The following is a 20,912-nucleotide window of genomic DNA, read 5'->3' on the forward strand; positions in this document are numbered from 1 at the left end:
AAAGAAGAGAGAAACAAAAAGGAAAGAAGAAAGAGACTGAGGGACGGGGAGACGAAGAAGATAGAGAAAGAAAGGATGAGAGTGGGAAAGGATGAAAGGGCAAGAGAAGGAGAAAGAGAGAAGAGCAGAGATGAGAAAGAGGAAGGAAGGAGCAAAGGGGAAGGAATGCAACCTCTGTTCCTGACTGCACTACAAACTCACATTGTGAACTCATACATCTTTGAGAACCTAAGACAGACGGTCCACGTGGTGGCTTGGTTGACAATGCTGGTTCTGCTGTAAAGAAAATAAACAACAATAGCAAATGCTTTCATAGCACTTGCTGTATGCTGGGGTGTTCTGAGGCACTTTATATATGTTTTAGCTCATTTAATTGTCGCAGCAAACTGAAGTAATTTACTCAAGGGCCCACAGTTAGCAACTGCCTGAGCTGGTTACGCCCGTATATGTCTGGCTTCAGTGTGTGTGCTTTTGACTGCTTCTCTGATAATAAATAGTTTAATGATACCATGTGTAATAAAATATCTACCGTTTATTGAGGACTTACCTCGTGCCAGGCCCTGTGCTGTGTGCTATCTGTAAGCAATGGAGGAGGGTTATAGGATTCATTTAGTCCCATAGCCTGCAAGTCAGTGCCCTTTTAGATGAGGCAACGGAAGCGTAGAGGTCGCAGTACCTTGCCTGAGATCATACTCTTGTGAGTGTGGAAGCCAGTTGAACCAGGGTTGCTATGCTTCCCAAACGGGTGGATTGCGTTTTGTTTATAACTAGATCCTTGTTAACTGGGATGTGACCTGGCACTGGTCATGCCTCCTCTCTGCCTTCAAGAGAAGGAAAACTGAGGGAAGCCCTCAGGAAAGTCAGCACTCCCTGGCCACCTTCCTTCTTGTGTTAATAGCAGTGATACCCACCAAGTCCAACCCTTTTGTTTTCTTCCCAAGACTGAGGGGCTACCTTTGTTCTCTACTCACTACAGAGCTGGAAGAGTCTCAGAGAAAGTGCCCGCCGTGCTGGTATAAATTTGCCAACACTTTCCTCATCTGGGAGTGTCACCCCTACTGGATAAAGCTGAAAGAGATTGTGAACTTGATCGTCATGGACCCTTTTGTGGACTTGGCCATCACCATCTGCATCGTCCTGAACACGCTGTTTATGGCAATGGAGCACCATCCTATGACGCCACAGTTCGAACATGTCTTGACTGTAGGAAATCTGGTAAGATGGAGCACGGCCTCCTGATTTGACCATCTGAACGGGTTTTGCCTGTAGAAATTTTTTTTCTGAGACTGAAAGCTGGAGTTTAGTTGAAAAGAAAGTAATAGTTAATTGGAAGACAAATGCTTCCACATATGCCGCAGCCCCGCCGCTTCCGCTCACTGTTGTGATCCCTTGGCTGTTTCCTCTTTCTGCAGAACTTTGAAGACGTCATTTAGGAGCTGTTGGTTGCAGAATGGGAGGCATGGTACAGTGGGTTGGTTTCCGCAACCTGAGCCAAAGACTTGTGGATTTCTTTCTCATTCTGTTTCTCACATTAATTCCTGCATTACTCCAGCAAACCGCTTCCCCTTTTCCACCTTCAGTAACAACCACCACAAAATAGGGGAGCTCTTTCAGGGCGTTAAATCTAATGATAAGTTTGCCCACACCGTCATATCTTAATTATCCATATGGGGACTGTCCATGGGAAATTTTAAATTCTAGGCTGGTTTCCCCTCCTGTCCAACTTCTGAGTGTCATCCAGTTTCTACCATTAGTTGATCTGTGCCAAATTTATTTTAGCGTTGGTTTAAGTGATTAATTTATATTATTTAGAAGATAAGTATGCAGTTTTTAAAAAATAGATTATGTCGTGTATCGTGAAGTCAAGTAGTTGTAATTTGGGGATTTCCTGTTTTACTTCTTTAGTACAAAAATCAGGAGTTGATTGAATTTTGATCGACTGTAAAGAGTTAGTTGGAAAGAATCCTCTAGGTCATCTGGCTGCATTATTCCTTAGGAGTTGCACTATAGGCATGTCAAATCTAGTTGTTACCATTTAATTTGTGCATGATCTCTGCCTGGTATCTCTCTCTCTCTCTCTCTTTCACACACACACACACACACACACACACACACACATACACAGAGTTTCTACCTTAAGTCCTAATACACTATTAAAGTGTTATAATATCATTTTGACTGCTGATTTGGAAAACACACACTGGTTAGTCCTTACAGCTGATGTGCTCTAGTACACATCCAAGGTGATACTCTAATCTTTCCAATCTTTATGTCTGAGTTAGTGACACACTTCCGACTCACTACTGCAATGTGCAGCTCAATGAAATACCCAGAGTCTTGGAACAGGATACCCTCATAGACTATCCAGGAAACCTGTTAACTGTCTCTGAAAGGCCTCTGAAGGTAGCTCGCTGTGTGATTGGCCGACCCTGGGGCTTGGCCATCAGGCAGCACTTTGAGCCAATCAACAATATCATATCGATATAAGCTTTATTTTATTAGCCAATAGTTACGTAACGAGAGATATGACTTGATCAACTTTGTTGTTGATGGTAGTGGCAGTGATGTGTTTCCTGCAGTGTTTCATTTTTCTCAAAGTCTTTACTTTTACTTGCTTTGCACAGAATCAGTCCTTGATTTCCAAGGGATTTTGAGAGGCCTTTTCACATACTACCAGCAGAATTGCCCTCAGACCAGGCCAACAAATAACGTTATTTTTCGCTTCTTGAAAATCTAGAGTGGACTTCCCTGGCAGTCAGGTGGTTAAGACTCCACCCTACCACTGCTTCCACTGCAGGGGGCACGGGTTCCATCCCTGGTTGGGGAACTAAGATCCCGCATGCTGCACAGCACAGCGCCCCCCCCCCCAAAAAAAAAGAAAACCTAAATTAGAGTGGTGAGCATTCAGAAGACTTTGCTCAGAATCATCACTGAAGACGAGGGAGAGAGGAGAAGGTCAGCAGCTAATATTTAGGGACTTCCTGAGCTAAGCCAACCAGAACCAAGTTCTGCAAAGAGAAAGCACTCCGGGGGCAGAGTTTTCAAGGGAAAAGTAGTGTCTGATTAGCAGTGGGGATGGAGAACAGTGAATGGTTCAGGATACTTTGGACTGGCCAGTGAATTGGACATGAGGGTTGAGGGAAAGAAATCAGGAATGGTGCCAAGATTGGGGAAGTTTGGTAACGGAGGGGGAAATGGGGATGACTGAGCAAGGAACAGGGGTGGAGTTTAAAATCAGGAGTTCTGTTTTGGACATATTAGCCTTAAATAAGCCATTGATTTCTGTCCGGAAATGTTTTACATCTGTAAAATGAGGATGACACCATGTCAATCAGTAGTTGGGAGGAAAAAATGAGAACCTATACAGAAGTACTTGGACTAGTGAAAAGTCCTCTCCGTACTAGAAACTGTATAAGTGTAGTTCAGTAGGAGGATTTTCAAAGGCTTGGAGATTTGGATACAGCCTTTGACTGAACCTGAGAATAAGAGAACAACAACAACAAAAAATGGGTGGACTAGCTTGTGAAATAGACTAGGACCTTCTCTCTTTTTTTTTTTTGCGGTACGCGGGCCTGTCACCGCCGTGGCGCCTCCTGCCGCGGAGCACAGGCTCCGGACGCGCAGGCTCAGCGGCCATGGCTCACGGGCCCAGCCGCTCTGCGGCATGTGGGATCTTCCCGGACCGGGGCACGAACCCGCGTCCCCTGCATCGGCAGGCGGATTCCCAACCACCGCGCCACCAGGGAAGCCCTAGGACCTTCTCTCGTGGTTGGACGGTGAGGCTTTTCCCACAGCTGGGACAGTGAATTGAGTTGTGTTTGTCCACAAACGTGCAGATAGATGTTTTTGAGGGAAGATGAGAACAGCATTCTGTAAATTGGCAATCCCTGCCTCTTCCATCCTCCCCATAAGAAAAAAATGTTCATAATAGGAGGAAGAGTAAAGATAATTCGATCCAACCCCCATGTTTTATAGAGGAAAGTGAACCCAGGGAAGCTACTTGACTTTTGTATTGTTTAGTAGATAAACGTAATGATTCTTTCCTTGCCTGTTTTTGGTAACCATTTGAACACAACAGTGAGTTTATAACGTGGTTTTTTAAACAATCTTAATCTTACAGAAAAGTTTCAAGTACAGCGTAAAAAACTATTTTTTGAGAGTACGTTGCTGACACAGCCTGTCACCCCCGAATACCGTAGTGTGCTTTACAAACAAGTACATTCTCCTGGGCTTTGGCAGGACTGTCGCACAGCAAGACTGTCATCTTCGCATTACATCTACCAGGTGGCGCGTGATTTGCGTTTGTCCCATTTCTGCCTGTGGTCACTTGATCGCTTGATTAAGGAGGTTCTGCCAGGCTTCTCCCCTGTACAGTTACTCTTTTTCCATTTATAATTAATAAGTGTTTGTGAGGAAGACACTTTGAAGCTATCTAAATTTCCTGTTTTTCATTAAACTTTTGATTTGTTCCTTTACTTACTTATATCTGTATGGACTCAAAGTTTTCAGTCTTATTCAGTGGGTTTTATTTTAATCCATTACTATCATGTACTTAGATGTTTAAACCATTCCTGATTTGGCCAGTAGGAGTCCCTTCAAGGTGGCTTCTGTATCCTTTCAACACATCCTCATTGCTTCCTTCCTAAGACCATTGAGGTCTTAGGGACCTCAGGGATCCCCGACTACACTTTGAGATCTGCTGCACTAGAACATAAATTCTTAGGTGAATATTTGATGACATTCACAAGAGGGACATTTATATACAGTTGATGTGCTGCTTGTAGTTCCCTTTTTTAAAAAAATTAATTAATTTATTTATTTATGTTTGGCTGTGTTAGGTCTTTGTTGCTGCACGTGGGCTTTCCCTAGTTGGCGGAGAGCAGGGGCTACCCTTCGTTGCAGTGCACGGGCTTCTCATTGTGGTGGCTTCTTCTGTTGCAGAGCATGGGCTCTAGGCGCGCAGGCTTCAGTAGTTGCGGCACGCGGGCTCAGTAGTTGTGGCTCCCGGGCTCTAGAGCTCAGGCTCAGTAGTTGTGGCACACGGGCTTAGTTGCTCCGCGGCATGTGGGATCTTCCCGGACCAGGGCTCGAACCCGTGTCCCCTGCATTAGCAGGCGGATTCTTAACCACTGCACCACGGAGGAAATCCCTGTAGTTCCTTTTTCTCCTCAAGAAGCATATCACAGTGCCAAGAAGAATGGCATCAAACGGATAACCTTAAATCTACTCTTCTCCATTTAATTCCTTCCAATAGTTACAAATTTATTTTCACCCAAACCCCAAACAAGGGCAGCACGCTATGTGCTGAAACAACATGGGTGCCGACCTCTGTCACAGGCATTTCTACCAGGCACCTGGAAGTCTTTCATCCCATTGAAAGGCAGCACCACATAACTGTGTCATTGATCTTCTGTCAGGAACCAGAGTTCCCACAGTATGGATATTCCGAGGTCAGTCAGCCCGTGCTTGTTACTGAGCACTTACCGTATGCTCACCAAGAACTAATGGGACAGCAAATTCAGTCTCTACTTAGTGTGCGTTAAGTGGGTTAATGTTTCTATGTAGAGAAACCTTTGATGGGCTGATGCTAAGGGTAAAGTGTGTGTCAGGAGTTGATTCACTGCCCCTACTTTCCTGACCTCACGCAGAGTGGTATTCTATTTGTAGACGCTTAGCTTGCACTATGAACTTTGATTTAACTTAACCAGATCTCTTCAGGGAATATTTTCTTTCAGTTTTAGAATGCTGCATCTTCAATTTAGCAAAGTGGGGGAACCATAGAAACGTATATGGACCCCAAAAGTTTCCAGCCCGTTTATCCATTTTGTTGTGTTTTCATCAAGTCATTCTGTTTATTGCTATACATTAACTCAGTGTGTTTCAAAACAGTGTCTGTAATCTTAAGTATTTTTCACTATTTTTAATTCTGTCCTCAGACCATATCTCCAAAGTTTTCCTCAAACTCCTTCATATGTAAAGTTGGTAACGGAGTGGTTACAAGTACTAACTTACTATGAATTTTAAATCTGCTGCGTGTAAAGTCCTCTCCTCTAAAAATAGAATATTCAGTCATAGTCGTATGTTACATGCTTAGGCTAGAATGAGGGTATTGGTCTTGTCAAAACTGGAGTTCATGGGCCTTTACTCTCTCCCTGCATGTTATGTTACTAAGGCCTTGGGAAGGATACAGAAAGCATTGGAAACACAAGGTGCTCTGAAGGGCAGAAAAGTGGGAGTCAGTAACACAGGGAAGGTGTCATTCTCGTGCCCAGTAAGCTCCAAATCTAAAATAATTACTACATTATTGACTATCGTATTGAAAAAATCAAAAGGAAGGACCAGAGTCTCCAACAATAAGAAAATTCTTTGAGGATATATTTACCCAATAGAATATTATACAAGCAATAACAGTGAGAATTAGGAAGACCGTGTTGCAACATGAATGGAGTCATGATTAAATGAAAAATACGTGATACGTGAAATGAGTCGTGATAAGTCAAGATAAGTGTAAAGCTAAAATATTATGTAGTCTGTGGTTTACAACTCTGACAAAATATATATGCATTTGAAGAAAAAAAAAGAAAAGGAGTACATTAAAATAATAGTTGTATGCGAGGTGGTGAGACTGTGAACATTTCTCCTGTATTTTTCACACTTTTAGCAATGTTCTGTTGCTTTTACCATTTAAAATAAGAAGGCTTGCAGTAGATGTCGACGTTTGAGAAGGCACATAATGTCAAATCAGGAATAATACTGTATTTTTAAAATATAATTATAACACGAGTGATTTTTTTTTGGCCAACATCCCAAATGTGGCATACGCATTCAAACGACTGCTGACCCTTTAGGAGTCACCTGTGTGATATTTTCAATTGCTTAGAATAATTTTTTAACTGCACGTTTGAACAATATGAATTGGGTAGTTCTGGCAACAAAGATGTGAACATTTCCTCTTCATTCAAGAGGAAAATAAGGGCTTCCCTGGTGGCGCAGTGGTTGAGAGTCCGCCTGCCGATGCAGGGGACGCGGGTTCGTGCCCCGGTCCGGGAAGATCCCGCATGTCGCGGAGCGGCTGGGCCCGTGAGCCATGGCCGCTGAGCCTGCGCGTCCGGAGCCTGTGCTCCGCAACGGGAGAGGCCACAACAGTGAGAGGCCCGCGTACCGCAAAAAAAAAAAAAAAAAAAAAAAAAAGAGGAACATAAGAAGACTTTCCTGCATCATGTGGCATGGTCAGGGGACATCCAGGTATTGTCGGCCTCAGATGCAGAATTTAGCCAAGGCTGGTGCTTGTGGCTTCTTGGACGTGCCATATTCAAAGATAATGATAAAGGCGTTTTCTTTTTATTATTTCTTTTTTCTTACCCCTGCCTTCCCCTCTTTAGGTTTTCACTGGAATTTTCACAGCGGAAATGTTCCTGAAGCTCATAGCCATGGATCCCTACTATTATTTCCAAGAAGGTTGGAACATTTTTGATGGATTTATTGTCTCCCTCAGTTTAATGGAACTGAGTCTAGCAGACGTGGAGGGGCTTTCGGTGCTGCGATCTTTCCGATTGGTATTCCATATTTCTCCAATTTCTTTTTATATTTCCTATCTTGCAGCTACTAGAAAGAGTTTTGCATAAGATAATCTGATGATTTTTTTAAATCTTTAGCTATATTTCATTGGCTGTTTATTGGCTTAGCAACTAAAATATTGAAAACTTTTCTGCTAACTACCTAATATAGAAAGTAGTCGTTAAAATCAGTCAACAAACAGAAATCAACTTTATGAAGTTCCTCAGAAAATAATGGTTAATCTAAAAGACAAAGAAGAAGGATTCCCAAGGGCTATTCTGAGGTCCAATTTGGATTTGCTAGTGAGCCTCTTTCTTTATCTGAACATCTCCCTGAAGTGGCAAGAATTTCTTCTTTTTCAAAGGTGGCTCCACTCTTCTTCTATCATGGTGACCCCTTCCAAAATATGAGAATAAAGTAATGTTTTTTAAAGTTATATTGAAATTAGTAGTTGAACATCCATCATTAGCTAAGAAAGATTTTTCAAATGTATTTGAAGAAGTTAGTGTTCAAATTACTAAAATGCCTCTGAAAGAATAGTTAATGATATCCTCGAAGTAGCTTCCCATATGCATAGGCATAAGTGATGTCCTGATTAAGTCGCTTGAGCAGCTGAGTTATCATGGGGATATCCCACTCAGACAAAGCATCAGACAAAGCAGCTCCTTATTGGGAAGATACCTAAGCACTTGCAACTGAAAAGATTTCAGGATATTCAGCATATCTAAGAAATAGAATTGGATTAGAGTGAAACTGTTTATAAGACAGAAATCTCATTGAATCCAAGTCACAAATATTTGTCAAGTTTCTGGAACCTCTGCTTACTGGTCTTTGGTTAGGATCCAGCCCACAGTAGACTTTTTGAGAATACTTCTTATTTTCTAGAAGATAAGATGAAGAATTAAGAGATAGAAGCCTTGCCACTAATACTCTTGATAAATTAAAAGCCAGTCAGAATAGGGAAAAAATATGAGAGACCCAGCGTGTGCACAGAGCCACATCTGGTAAATCTTGGAACTCTCAGATACGATTCAAGTTTTCTTTTTTTTTTTTAGATTTATTGAGGTTTATTTTTATATCAAAGGATAGTACAAATATTTACCATACACCATTAACCTAAATACAATAAGTTTAACCTTCTAGAAGTGCAATTGCTTGCTCAGAGATAGATCTGCAGATAGTTTTGCCACGTAATGCCAGATTTCCCTCCTCAAGGGTTACATCAAATTACAGTCCCACTAACAATGTATGAAGACTGAAGTTTTAAATAGGAAAAAAAAAGTCCTCATCAGTGCTGTTGCCTTCTACCAGAATTCTTATTACATCACGTGTTAGTTATTAACTTAAGACATATGATGACGATCTCTGCTCATGGGCTTCATGCATTATAATTCTCAGGCTATTAGCCAAGACCTTGTAATCATTCATTACAGAATACAGAAATCTCGTGATTGACAGATACCAAAAGTTCTGTCCTCTGAATTAATATCAGTATAGTCCCTTTTCATAAGCTATTTGACATATTGGAACTTCCCCTACTTGGAGGTTGTGGTTTTCCTCCAAGTTATTCCAAGCATGTCACGAAGTTTCATATCAGCGATTGATTATTTATTGGCAAGCAAAAAGAGAGGTATGTAGAATTTTTAACTGCTTGCTTTTTTGAAGAGACAGATGATTTATTTTCACCGTCCTTACCCAACTGACCTTCTGGTTCACTACAAATCACATTTTCCTTGATATGACCCTTGAGAAGTCAGAGGAATATCAGTGGGAAAAGGATTATTTCAGGTATATGGATTTTTAAAAGGTAGATTGACCCAGAGACTAATTCAGGGGACTAGAGGCAGTATTCTTGGTTCTTAGTTCTAAATCTTTCACTTCCTGTGCAGTTAATCTGTTTTCCTTCATCTTTGCCTCAGTTTCTCTCATTTTCGTCTAAGATACTGTTAGAAAGTCCTGGGGATTTCCCAAGGGTGCTCGATAAATGTTAAGATGATCTTAGTAATTTCATATGTTTTTATTGTAGCCATGTGGTAAGAATAAATGAATTGAGTTTCACTTGGGTTTTGTTTGGGTTTTTTTTTTCCCCATAGCTCCGAGTCTTCAAACTGGCCAAATCCTGGCCCACCCTGAACATGCTGATCAAGATTATTGGAAATTCAGTGGGTGCCCTGGGCAACCTGACCCTGGTGCTGGCCATTATCGTCTTCATCTTTGCCGTGGTGGGAATGCAACTCTTTGGAAAGAGCTACAAAGAGTGTGTCTGCAAGATCAACCAGGACTGTGAACTCCCGCGCTGGCACATGCATGACTTTTTTCATTCTTTCCTCATCGTCTTCCGAGTGTTGTGCGGGGAGTGGATCGAGACCATGTGGGACTGCATGGAGGTGGCCGGCCAGGCCATGTGCCTCATCGTCTTCATGATGGTCATGGTTATCGGCAACTTGGTGGTTAGTACTAACGTGTAGATCTCTTTGTTCTTCGCTCTGAACGTCTTACCCTTGACCCAGAAGCCCAGTCTGCTTAGTGCTTCTACTGCCTTCCATGTCTGGGTTGGTCTTTATTGTTTCTTGGCTGAAGAACCCTAAGGTACAAGTGAAGGAAAGGAGACTGCTGTTTTCAGAGTCGTCCTAGGTCATGAGCCCCACAATCTGTCAACCCTCTTTCATAGTTGTGGAAACAAAACTCAGCAAAGTTAAGACATTTTCCCAAAGTCACACAGCTGATAAAGAGTCAGGGCTTATATTAGATCCTTGACTTCAAAGTCTATGCTCTTTCTGCTACAAAAAAAAAAAAGAATCTCCCGACCTTGACAATATTGATCTTTTGGGCTAGGTCATTACTTGTTGTGGAACTTTCCTGCATGTTGTAGGGTGTTTACAGTATCCCGGCCTCTACTCTTTACTGTCCGGTAGTGACTCCCGTCCCAAGCTGTGAAAACCAGACATGTCTTCAGACGTTGCCAACTGTCCTCGGGGTCAAAATCGCCCTCCATTGAGAACCACGGATCTAAACCATCCCAGGATTTTATCTAATTTGTAGAAGTTGCAGATCAATTTCTTGCTTCACTCTGATCTGTCCGCCTGCTGTCTTCTGCCTCTGTATATAGAACATTCCCCAACAGAGACTTCACACCTTGTTTCTCAAAGTGTCATCTGAGGACCAGCAGTAATGAGATCGTTTGAGAGTGTCCTAGAGACGCAGAATCTCAGACCCCTCCCCAGAACTACTGAATTAGCATCTGCATGTTTAACAGGATCCCCAGGTGATTCCCATGCATGCTAAAGTTTGAGAAGCACTCACCTTTCAGGTCAGGCCAAAGCCCGCTTGCAGGTGTAGAGCAAGGAGGGCTGGAAGAAGGCATACTCAGGTGACCCCTTATGAGCGCATCCACAGTAGGGGTCTTCCTTTTTCTGCCACAGAGAAGCATATGCCAGGAGAGGGTTCCTACTCACCAGCCTCTGAACTAGCCATGCTCCCCCTGTTCTTTCATTGGACCTATAAAAATAGACACTGTAATGTTCCTTAATCACTTGCGTTCTCCTTGCCCAGCCAACTTCCCCTCAGTCCTGATTCCTCTGGTCTTTCCACTCCTTCAGTGAATACAACTGCTGCCTACTGGTCTGTAGTGGGATCAACATTACCAGCCCTGACCTCCTACCATTTCTCTAGCCTCCTGTTCTCAGTTGTCTCAGGGGCATCTCCCCATGACTGGCTATAGATACCTGAGCACATGACAGAATCCACTATTATTTCTGCCTCTGATGACACCTTTCCCAGTTCCCCTTGGCTCAGTTCTTCTGCCCATGTAGTCTCTGGTAACCTATAAGTCTTTCTGATTTTTCTCTCCACTCCTAGTAAATATCTGATGTCTTTCATATGTCTTTCTTCTTAGCATTTCTATACCTACATCTTTCTTCATAGTATTTCTGAGATCTGCCCCTTCCTTTCCATTTCTACAACCCATCTGTTATTTCTAAAAGTGTGAGGAAGACCACCTTCATCACAATCACCTGAGTCTCACTCATTAAAAGAGGCGGAGTCCCAGGCCTTACATCAGATCTACTGAATCAGAATCTTTCAGGTGAGGCCAAGGAAATGCTTGTTTTTAACAAGCATCCCACCCCAGGAGATTCTTCTGCATGCTAAGGTTTGAGGTTACTATAGCCTAATCCAGACCCTCATCGATTCATGCAAGCAACAACCTCCTAATTCCTAGTTCCCCCCCACACCCCACACCCCCAACCCTTGTACGTAGCTAGTAGGAATGACTTTCTCAAATCTCTGTCATCACCTGTGACTCCTTTGCTCAAGGACCAGTAGTGAATCCAGTTAAATAAAATTCAGATCTTTCAGCATGGCCTTCAAAGCCTTCTGCAACTGACCCGCACTTTACCGACCATATCCCTTTGTAATTCTGCAAATGGCCACGGTAATCATGATACATGTAGTTCACATATTGTTTCCATTTCTCCCACTCTGCACATATGATTATCTCCACCGAAAACTATGCCTTACTCTTCTTCAGAAGTGTGACAAAGTAAGGGCCAAGTGTAAATCAAGAAGTGAACATCTCTCCCACTTTTCAAAAGTAAGTCTTAATAAAAATAATTAATTTAATGCCCAATGTGGTGAAATAGGGGAAAAGACAACATAAATAAAGCTTGTTTCTGATGGCTTGACACTTCGATATATGATAGAACACAAAAGTCACCATCACTGTCTTGCTAGAGCTACTTAATTTTGATAAATGTTAGGAAAACAAAGAAAATTAATTCTTAAAATAGGGTGACATCAAATATATTACCGTTCCACCTTCTAGATCTGTGGTATGAGAGTCTGGCTCTCCAAGCCTACTTTTTTTCTAACCTGGGTCCTCCAGGACATCTGCTGCTCATGAACACATGGCATCTATGCATTCTTTGATCCTCCCCAATAATCCATGCCCACCTTTTTGTTTTTATTTTGGGGGAATTTTCTCCCAAAATGGATACAGCCTTTGCTTTCTCAGATTATAAGAAGAGCAGTATGTTTTGAAGTACATATATATGTATATAACACTACAAAAGAACCAAGAAAAGGGGTACTAAACTCCTTGTATTACAACCAAAACCAAACCAAATGCCCACCTAGTGACATTTAAAACACTACGTGGGTCAAGTGAAACACAATAGAAACTCCTGAGTCTTTCACATAAGTCTGTGGGCTCCCAGTTTGCAACCCTAGTTTAGTGGATGCCCTTACCCAATACCATTCTACATTCACTCTCCTTTTTCCTAATGCTCCTGGTCCAGGTGCTGAACCTGTTTCTGGCCTTGCTCCTGAGCTCCTTCAGTGCTGACAACTTGGCAGCCACAGATGATGATGGGGAAATGAACAACCTACAAATCTCAGTTATCCGGATCAAGAAGGGCGTGGCCTGGACCAAACTGAAAGTGCACGCCTTCATGCAGGCCCACTTCAAGCAGCGCGAGGCCGACGAGGTGAAACCTCTGGACGAGCTGTACGAAAAGAAGGCCAACTGTATCGCCAACCACACTGGCGCCGACATCCACCGGAACGGTGACTTCCAGAAGAATGGCAATGGCACAACCAGCGGCATTGGCAGCAGCGTGGAGAAGTACATCATCGACGAGGACCACATGTCCTTCATCAACAATCCCAACCTGACCGTGAGAGTGCCCATCGCGGTAGGCGAGTCTGATTTTGAGAACCTCAACACCGAGGACGTTAGCAGCGAGTCGGATCCTGAAGGCAGCAAAGATGTAAGGTCCTAGCCTAGAAACCAGTCTTGATCCTATGTGAGAACAGACGGCTCTGTCAGCCCCAAGGCGTCGGTTCAGCTCTGGGTCTGGCAGAGAGATTCTGGAAGAGCCGACTCTCAACTTTGAGAACCAACCCTACCCACCCCCCGTTGTTATTCTAGATGAGCTAGAGTCCTGAGATGTTCCCAGATCTGTCTCCATTGCTTCTGGATCACCTGGATCCAGAGGCTGGAGAAGACCGTCAAGTACTTCCCTGCCATTAATCTGTCTGAGCTGTATCACTGAGACCAGTCTATAGCCCACCTTCTGCTTAGGGTAGATCACTGTCACCTGTGAGTGGGCTTTAATGTTGTACCCCATCCTGACAGAAGTTTTGAGGGCGCTGTGGTAGTCGTTTGCCTGTGATGAACTGGACGATCATGGGTTTGCCACAAGGATTGTATCCGGTACATCATCTGTACCAAGGTAGCGTCGTCAGTGTAGAGTGGACGTGTTGCTGCAGTGTTGCTTCTCTCCCTTTTCCTTGTGTATCTAGAAACTGGATGACACTAGCTCCTCTGAAGGCAGCACCATTGATATCAAACCAGAAGTAGAAGAAGTCCCTGTGGAACAGCCTGAGGAATACTTGGATCCAGATGCCTGTTTCACAGAAGGTGAAAGGGGGCCAGGAGAGGGGATGGCCTGTAGCACTTGCACTGCTCGCAGACACATCTCTGCCAGGGTCAGTGGTTGGCTGGGGAGGGGGCTCGATGGCTGTCTTCACCCCGCCTCATCATTTGGAGGGAGGTTGCTACTGTTTTGCCTGTTTGAGTCTTAGCTATCACAAGTTTTTACTCTCAGGCTTTTCTTTGTCCTTTTTTCTTGACGTCAGCCCCAAACTTCCATTAGAAAGGCCTCTCCTGTCGTGGCCGTGCCCGCCTCCTGACTACCCTTTTCTCCTCCCTCTCACTGCTTCTTTATAGGACATCTTCCCAGCGCCAGAGGGCCTTGCCCTGGTAGCCTGGCAGCATAGCCTCAGCCCTGCCACCCTCTCCACTTCTGAGTCAGACCTTCTGATTCAGCCCCTGAACTCCTGGCTGTGTGGTGGGGCAGCACCTGGTGGGGCCTGGGAGAAGGAGGAGAGGGCACATCTGGGCGGGGCACGTCCCACAGTCTGACCTGCCTCTCCCGCTGGTGCCAGGTTGTGTCCAGAGATTCAAGTGCTGCCAGGTCAACATTGAGGAAGGGCTGGGCAAGTCTTGGTGGATCCTGCGGAAAACCTGCTTCCTCATTGTGGAGCACAATTGGTTTGAGACCTTCATCATCTTCATGATTCTGCTCAGCAGTGGCGCCCTGGTGAGGTCCGGGGGAGAGAACCATGGGGGATTGGCTGGAGAAGGGGTAGAGCAGGAAGGACTGGATGGGCCCAAGCCCAGTTTCTCTGAGAACACAGCTTGACTGTAGGCCCAAGAATAATGATCTACGGACGTGCTTCGAGCTGGTGTTTTGAGCCTTTGGGATTCGAATTCAGACTTGTCCAAATCTTCATCTTTAGACCCAGCACGATCCCTCTGAAGCCTAGGAGCCCCTTTTCATCAGGCAGAGAATACAGGTTACCAAGTATCTTCACTGCTTAGTTTGCGCCATTCAAAACAACTTCCTAAGATGAGCTTCCCTTTCTCGCCTAATACCCTGAATCACTAGTTCTTGACTTTTCAGTTGCCCAAGGTAGGAGGGAGGTGGTACCCCTCCACCCCCTCTCCCGTCATACGCTGCTGGACTTGGAGAGCCCATGGCCTTAGCAGATATTAGGAGTCAGATCTCTGATACGAAGGTCATTTATATTCATGTGGTTGTACCTGCTTCTCATTAGTCAGTGAGGCACACAGGGCACTGAACACACAGGTTCCTCCCCTACTAGGACTAATTATCTTGGTGTTTACTTTCATTTTTTAGCAGGATTATAACTGAGGAGATCTGCACAGGGTCTGCTGTGAGGGAGCTGCTTCCTAGTTGAGTAGATTCAAAGACAGCAGGAACTAGAGACACAACACATTTTCCTTCTTTTAATTAAGGGAAAAGTAAATAATGCTGGATTTTGAAATGCTCTTAAAGAAGGTGGGCACATTCATGTAGGTGTGGAATTAGAGCCTAATCTGGAAGCAAAAAATAACAAGAGAGAAGAGAGAAGCCCCAAATGTAGTGTTAAAGAACCCCCAGTGACTCGAGAAGTTTCTCTGACTTGTGAGGTAGGAGAATAGGAGAAGCCGAGACAGGAAGTGACGTGTGGTGAAGGAGAGCCCGAGCGTGAAGATGACGGTGAACAGTGGGGAGTTGCGGGGGGTGGTGAGCAATGCAGGAAAGCCTCAGGACTAGAGCAGGAGACGAAAAAGCCTCCATCCCTAGTGAAGGGGAGCCAGACCATCCTGCCTGCCCCCGGGCTGTTTATTGCACCAACAGGCATCCACTCAGCACCTCCTGAGGCCTGTGGAGGCCCCAAGAGGACGGCGCAGGCCCTGCCCTTGAGAAAGGATCAGACTCAGGCCAGGGATTGAGGAAGGTCTTTTATTACTGTTGTCATCATTATTCTTCAAATCTAGTAAATGAAAACCCAAAATAAGAGAGGGCATGCCTCGCCCTTTGATTCTTCTCTTCCCCCGTCTCTACGCAAAAGAGTAGAAGCAGCAGTGAAACGAATGTATTGAACCTTCTTCACTGCTACCTGTGACAGTCTTTATTTATCAAAGGTGAAGAAAGCGGGGGAGACCAGGCTCAGGACATGAAGACCCTGTGCAGTAGTAGCATGAGACTCAAGTCAAGTGAAGCCACAGCTAAAATGTCCAGGAAAAGACTAGAATGTGGTTGTGAGGAGGTCTCAGAGGGGGATCAGAGCCCCCAGTGACAGGATGAACAGTCTCAGCTCACACATGTTGGGTTCTAGAATGGGTCTCTACAGGTGGAGCTAAGGGGAAACGTGACGTGGAAGCTATAGCTTTTCCACTGAGCGGAGGGGATTGACTTGTACCAGACCCTGAGGACTGTGGACCCATGATTTCTGTCCCCACTGCCCAGCAGTGAACCTGGATGTCCATGTGCCTCCATTTGGGAAGGAGAGTCTGCGGGCAGCCTGGCTCTGTCCTTCCTTCTGGGACTGTTCAGAGCAGGCTCCTCCACTGCAGGGCACAGGACCCTTTGTCCACCTCCAGGTTTCTTTTTTTCCCACGCTTCAGGGATTCCCTCCCCACAGCACAGAGCTTCTGCAGTCCACCCCCCTGCACGCACGAGTGCTCAGACCTTCACGTGACAGAGGCTCATCCCCTCGTTTGGGAGTTCCAGAGAAAGAAAGGAGTGTTGAGATTCTCTTCACCCGGTGTCTTCCAGTCCTGTAACTCTCCACCTGTGTCTGGTGTCAGGGGCTGAAGGGAGAAAAGTTTTTGTCCTATAAATTATATAAAGTGTTAACAAGGATGTGGGGGAATTGGACCCCTCATCTACTGCTGGTGGGAACGTAGACTGGTCCAGCCGCTTTGGAAAGCAGTTCGGCAATTCCTCAAAAAAATTAAACTTGAGTTACCAATGACCCAGCCATTCCACTCCTAGGTATATACCCAAGGGGAATAAAAACATGTCCACATGAAAACGTGTACACAAATGTTCATAGCAGCATTATTCACAACAGCCAAAAAGTAAAAACAACACATATGTCCACCAACTGATGAAGGATAAACAGAATGTTGGTATAGCCGTAACTAGAACATTATTCATCGATAAAAAGAAAAATGCAGTGCTGAGGGTGCTGCCATATGGATGAACTTTGAAAACATTATTTTAAGTTAAAGAAGCCAGTCGCCAAGGACCGCATATTATACGATTCCATTTATACGAAATGTCCGGAGGGATTAGACCTGTGGAGATAGAAGATAGATGAGTGGTTGCCAGGACTAGGGGGAGATTGGGAGACTAGAGGGTGACAGCTAGAGGTGTGGGGTTTCTTTGGGGGGTAATGAAAATATTCTCCAATTGTGGTGACGGATGTACGACTCTGAATCGTATTAAGAGCTATTGCATTGTACACTTTAAATAGCTGAATTGTGAGGTATGTGAATTACATCTCAAGAACGCTTTTTTAAAGAGAAAAGCCGTGTGTAGCAGGGGATAGAGAGAAAGAGACAGGGAGCTGATGACGGGCCACCGCAGGTGGGAGGGCTGCGGAGGGGGGCAGTACCTCCGTGCTGCTTGTTTCCCTTTAGGCACTATAGGCAGCTGCTGCCTCTCTTCCAGGCCTTCGAGGACATCTACATTGAGCAGAGAAAGACCATTCGTACCATCCTGGAGTACGCTGACAAAGTCTTCACCTATATCTTCATCCTGGAGATGCTGCTCAAGTGGATAGCCTACGGCTTCGTCAAGTTCTTCACCAATGCCTGGTGCTGGCTGGACTTCCTCATCGTGGCTGTACGTGTCCTGCTTTCTACTTCCCACCCATGCCAACAGGAAAGCAAAAACAGGGACTGTCCTTCCTCTAATGGCTGGAGTTGCCTGGGGCCCAGGGTGTAGGACAAGATGTAGATAGGGCACTACAGCTCCTTTTGGAGCACTCAGATCGTAACTTTGGAAGGGGACTCTGAAGTCCTGCGTTTGCTCCAGGGACTAACTCAGCAGCTCTTTACTCTGGTGGTTTGGCCTAGAAGTTTCAGAGGTTAGGATTGGGCAGAATCATTGGTGTCAGAGCCTTGTTATTAGGCTGGGAACAGGAGGATTGTGTCCCCCAAGCCAGTGTGACGTCCTCCTCCTGCCGCCAGGAGAGGGCTTAGAGGACGAGGTGGGTGCTGCTGGGACGGAGGTGGTGGTGGGATCTAAGTAGACTCTCTTGCCGACCGTCCCCGGGGACACTCCCATCCACCTCAAGTCTTCATACTAGACTCATCTGAACAAGTCAGACTGTCAGGGCGAGGAGGAGTCACCCCGAAACAAAGCCCCCCCTCTTCCCACACGTCGCATTTCCACAGAGGTGATCAAACTCTTTAAGAAATCCTTTTTCCTCCAGGTTTTGAGAGCATCTCCGCAGCTCAGCGGCCTTCGCCTGCCATGTTGTTTTTCAGGGTGGAAGCTGCGTCACCGGACACTATTTCTCACCCCACCACGACTTGTTCCTTATTGGGTTTTCTAACCATGATGAGTGTTTCTTATTCTGTCTAATCACTACAGCTTTTTTTCTTTCAGCCAAATCGGCATTTGAATGGGAGTGAATGGGAATTTCAGGAGCAGGGCCCAGGGAAACTTCACTTCCTTCTGGGGGCTGAGAAGCGCCAAGAAAGTGGCGTGCTTGGCGGCTGGGTTGATACATTCAGAATATGGGTTTCAGTGGCTGTATGGTGAACTACGTGTAGAGTGCCTCCGGGATCTAGCATAGAGCAGCAGGGAAGTAACGGGCACCTGGCGTTCTGCTCTGTTAATGCACTCCTTTCCCAACACGGCATCTGCAACTTCCATGGTTTAATGACTCCTTCCAAGAGCTGTCACTATGCTCCTATCTACATTCCCCATTTCAAAAAGCAAGCCTTCGGGAAGATCCCTAAATGAAGTGAGGGGGTCACTGTCTGCCGTCCGAGTGAACCGGAGAGGTATCGCCCCAGAGCTGCCAGCAAGAGAGCCTCCTAGCCAGAGGTTTCAGCAACCTTGGATGGAAGGGACTCTACCTCCCACAGACGGAAAGCGTGAGTTCTAGGAGCTAAGGAGTGGGCTTGGGATAAGGCCCAGAGTACTAAAGTGACACTGGGCCAACTTGCTTTCTACAGAACAGGGGAAGTGCTCTGGAGTCTTCATTTCACTGTAACTCCTCAGGACCACTTAGAATCAGGTGGGACACCCGTGGGAATCCTAGAAGCCCCTCATCTTCTGGACCTTCCAAGAACTCGGGTAGATACATCCACTACCACACTTCCAACAGCCCTAGGAAAGCTGTGATTCAGAAACAGATCTTCCCTACCATGACCTGCCTCCTGTTCACCCTAACCTCTACTACTCTATTCCTCTTCTCTCTGGGGTGGGCAACCCCAGAATTTGTGAGTATCAATCAAGTATCCCACATTCCTCTGGTACCCAAATAAGCTGCTAAAAGCATTAACGATTCTGCATGTCACCATTTATTTATTTAGCAAATATCTTTAGTACTTTTTATACTAGGTGGCAGGGAAACAAAAAACATGAGAAAGGCACGTAGCCAACTGACAATAATCCTTATTTCCCCCTAGCTTTGGGGAGTTGCTGGATTCTTACATTGCCATGAGACCTGACACTGGCTCCTGAGAATACCTCTGGACCAGTGACTAGTAGACAGACATAAATGAAACACCATTCTCCGTGTGGAATTGTCCCAGAAGCCATAGGGCGTCACGGGACAGGCAGGCGGAGTCCCGGCCCCTGGGAAGCTCACACTGGCTTGCAGGGCCACTCTGACCTGATTCCAGGCTGTGGAAATCCAGCATCCCGGGAACAGGGCTTTCCCAGGACCTTCCTTCTGTTTTCTCTGGGACAGAGCAGTGCATCCATTCTTCATGTCTCATGTCTACGGAGCATCCGCAACACAAAGCCTCCTGCCAGGTATCGTGGGGGGATACAGAGAGCAGAAGACGAGGTCACGTCTCTCAAAGGACTGAAAAGATGGGACACGTACACAAATAACCAGTGTGAAGCAGAGTGTGCTGGGGGCGGGGGGAGCCCCAGTCCATGCCGTGGCTGCACTGTTGGCCACTTTTGAGCTGTGGGCGGAGAATAAGGCTTAGACTGACACCTGGACATGGGGAACTGTCAGTTTTTGCTGTCCTTTTGGACAAAGTGTCTAGTGCCTTTGGCATTTTAGAACATCCAGCAGGTGTAAATTTTAGGTCCTCATTTCGGAGCATCTCTGAGACTCTCTTCCTCCCATTTCATCCACCGGTGGCTTGATATCTGAATCTGTTATTCATCACCATGTTTGTTTCCCTAATGGATTTTCATTCTTCCTTGTTGCCCTTTACAGCTGCTCAGAGCACTCTTTAGGATCATGGGGATGATCTAGACAGCTTCCAAGGTTAACTCGCTGTGTTTGTAAGCCAGGCGAATTCCCAAACAGAGACACCATTTTCTTTTGCCCAGGTCCCTGGCTGCACTGGAGATCTTGTCCTGGAAAAGAATTTTGTCATCTTTTCCCAGGGAAATTTACCACATCAGATCCAGAGATTAGCCAGCATATCGGTTCCAGGGATGGGAACTTGCGGAGACCATTCACCTCATCCTGAATTCAGACTACTGAAACCATTCTCCATTTGGAAATGTTCACATCATTTTGAAAAAGCCACCCAGTGTCTCTCCCTTTTTTTTCAATGCCTGAAGCCACAGATACCCTGGATTTTGACTTGCCCTCAACTCCTTTTTTTTTTTTTTCAGGTTTGATTCTTTCCTTAATTCTAAACAATGTTCTGATTATGTCCAGTGAGAGTTTAACATGGAGACTCAGCAGATTATAAAATTGCCCCTAACTGTTTAGGAATAACCCAGATAGGATGCTTGCTGGTCCTGTCTTGGGCGATCTTGGCCAGATTGATGAGTTGAGCGGCAGACTCTCTCTCC

At 45.3% G+C, this 20,912-nt stretch overlaps 1 protein-coding gene across 1 annotated transcript in view; it reads left to right on the forward strand.

Annotated features, from left to right (window-relative positions):
* SCN8A (sodium voltage-gated channel alpha subunit 8) overlaps window positions 1–20,912 on the forward strand; it is a 113,650-nt gene that overhangs the window by 71,792 nt on the left and 20,946 nt on the right. The window contains exons 13-19 of the mRNA XM_082850585.1: window positions 977–1,215; window positions 7,383–7,556; window positions 9,651–10,007; window positions 12,852–13,322; window positions 13,858–13,975; window positions 14,503–14,657; window positions 17,583–17,756. Coding sequence (XP_082706711.1) covers window positions 977–1,215; window positions 7,383–7,556; window positions 9,651–10,007; window positions 12,852–13,322; window positions 13,858–13,975; window positions 14,503–14,657; window positions 17,583–17,756 — 1,688 coding nt within the window. The remainder of the gene's footprint in view (window positions 1–976; window positions 1,216–7,382; window positions 7,557–9,650; window positions 10,008–12,851; window positions 13,323–13,857; window positions 13,976–14,502; window positions 14,658–17,582; window positions 17,757–20,912) is intronic.

Source organism: Leucopleurus acutus, assembly GCF_964270905.1.
Source record: "Leucopleurus acutus genome assembly, chromosome: 11".
NCBI lineage: Eukaryota > Metazoa > Chordata > Mammalia > Artiodactyla > Delphinidae > Leucopleurus > Leucopleurus acutus.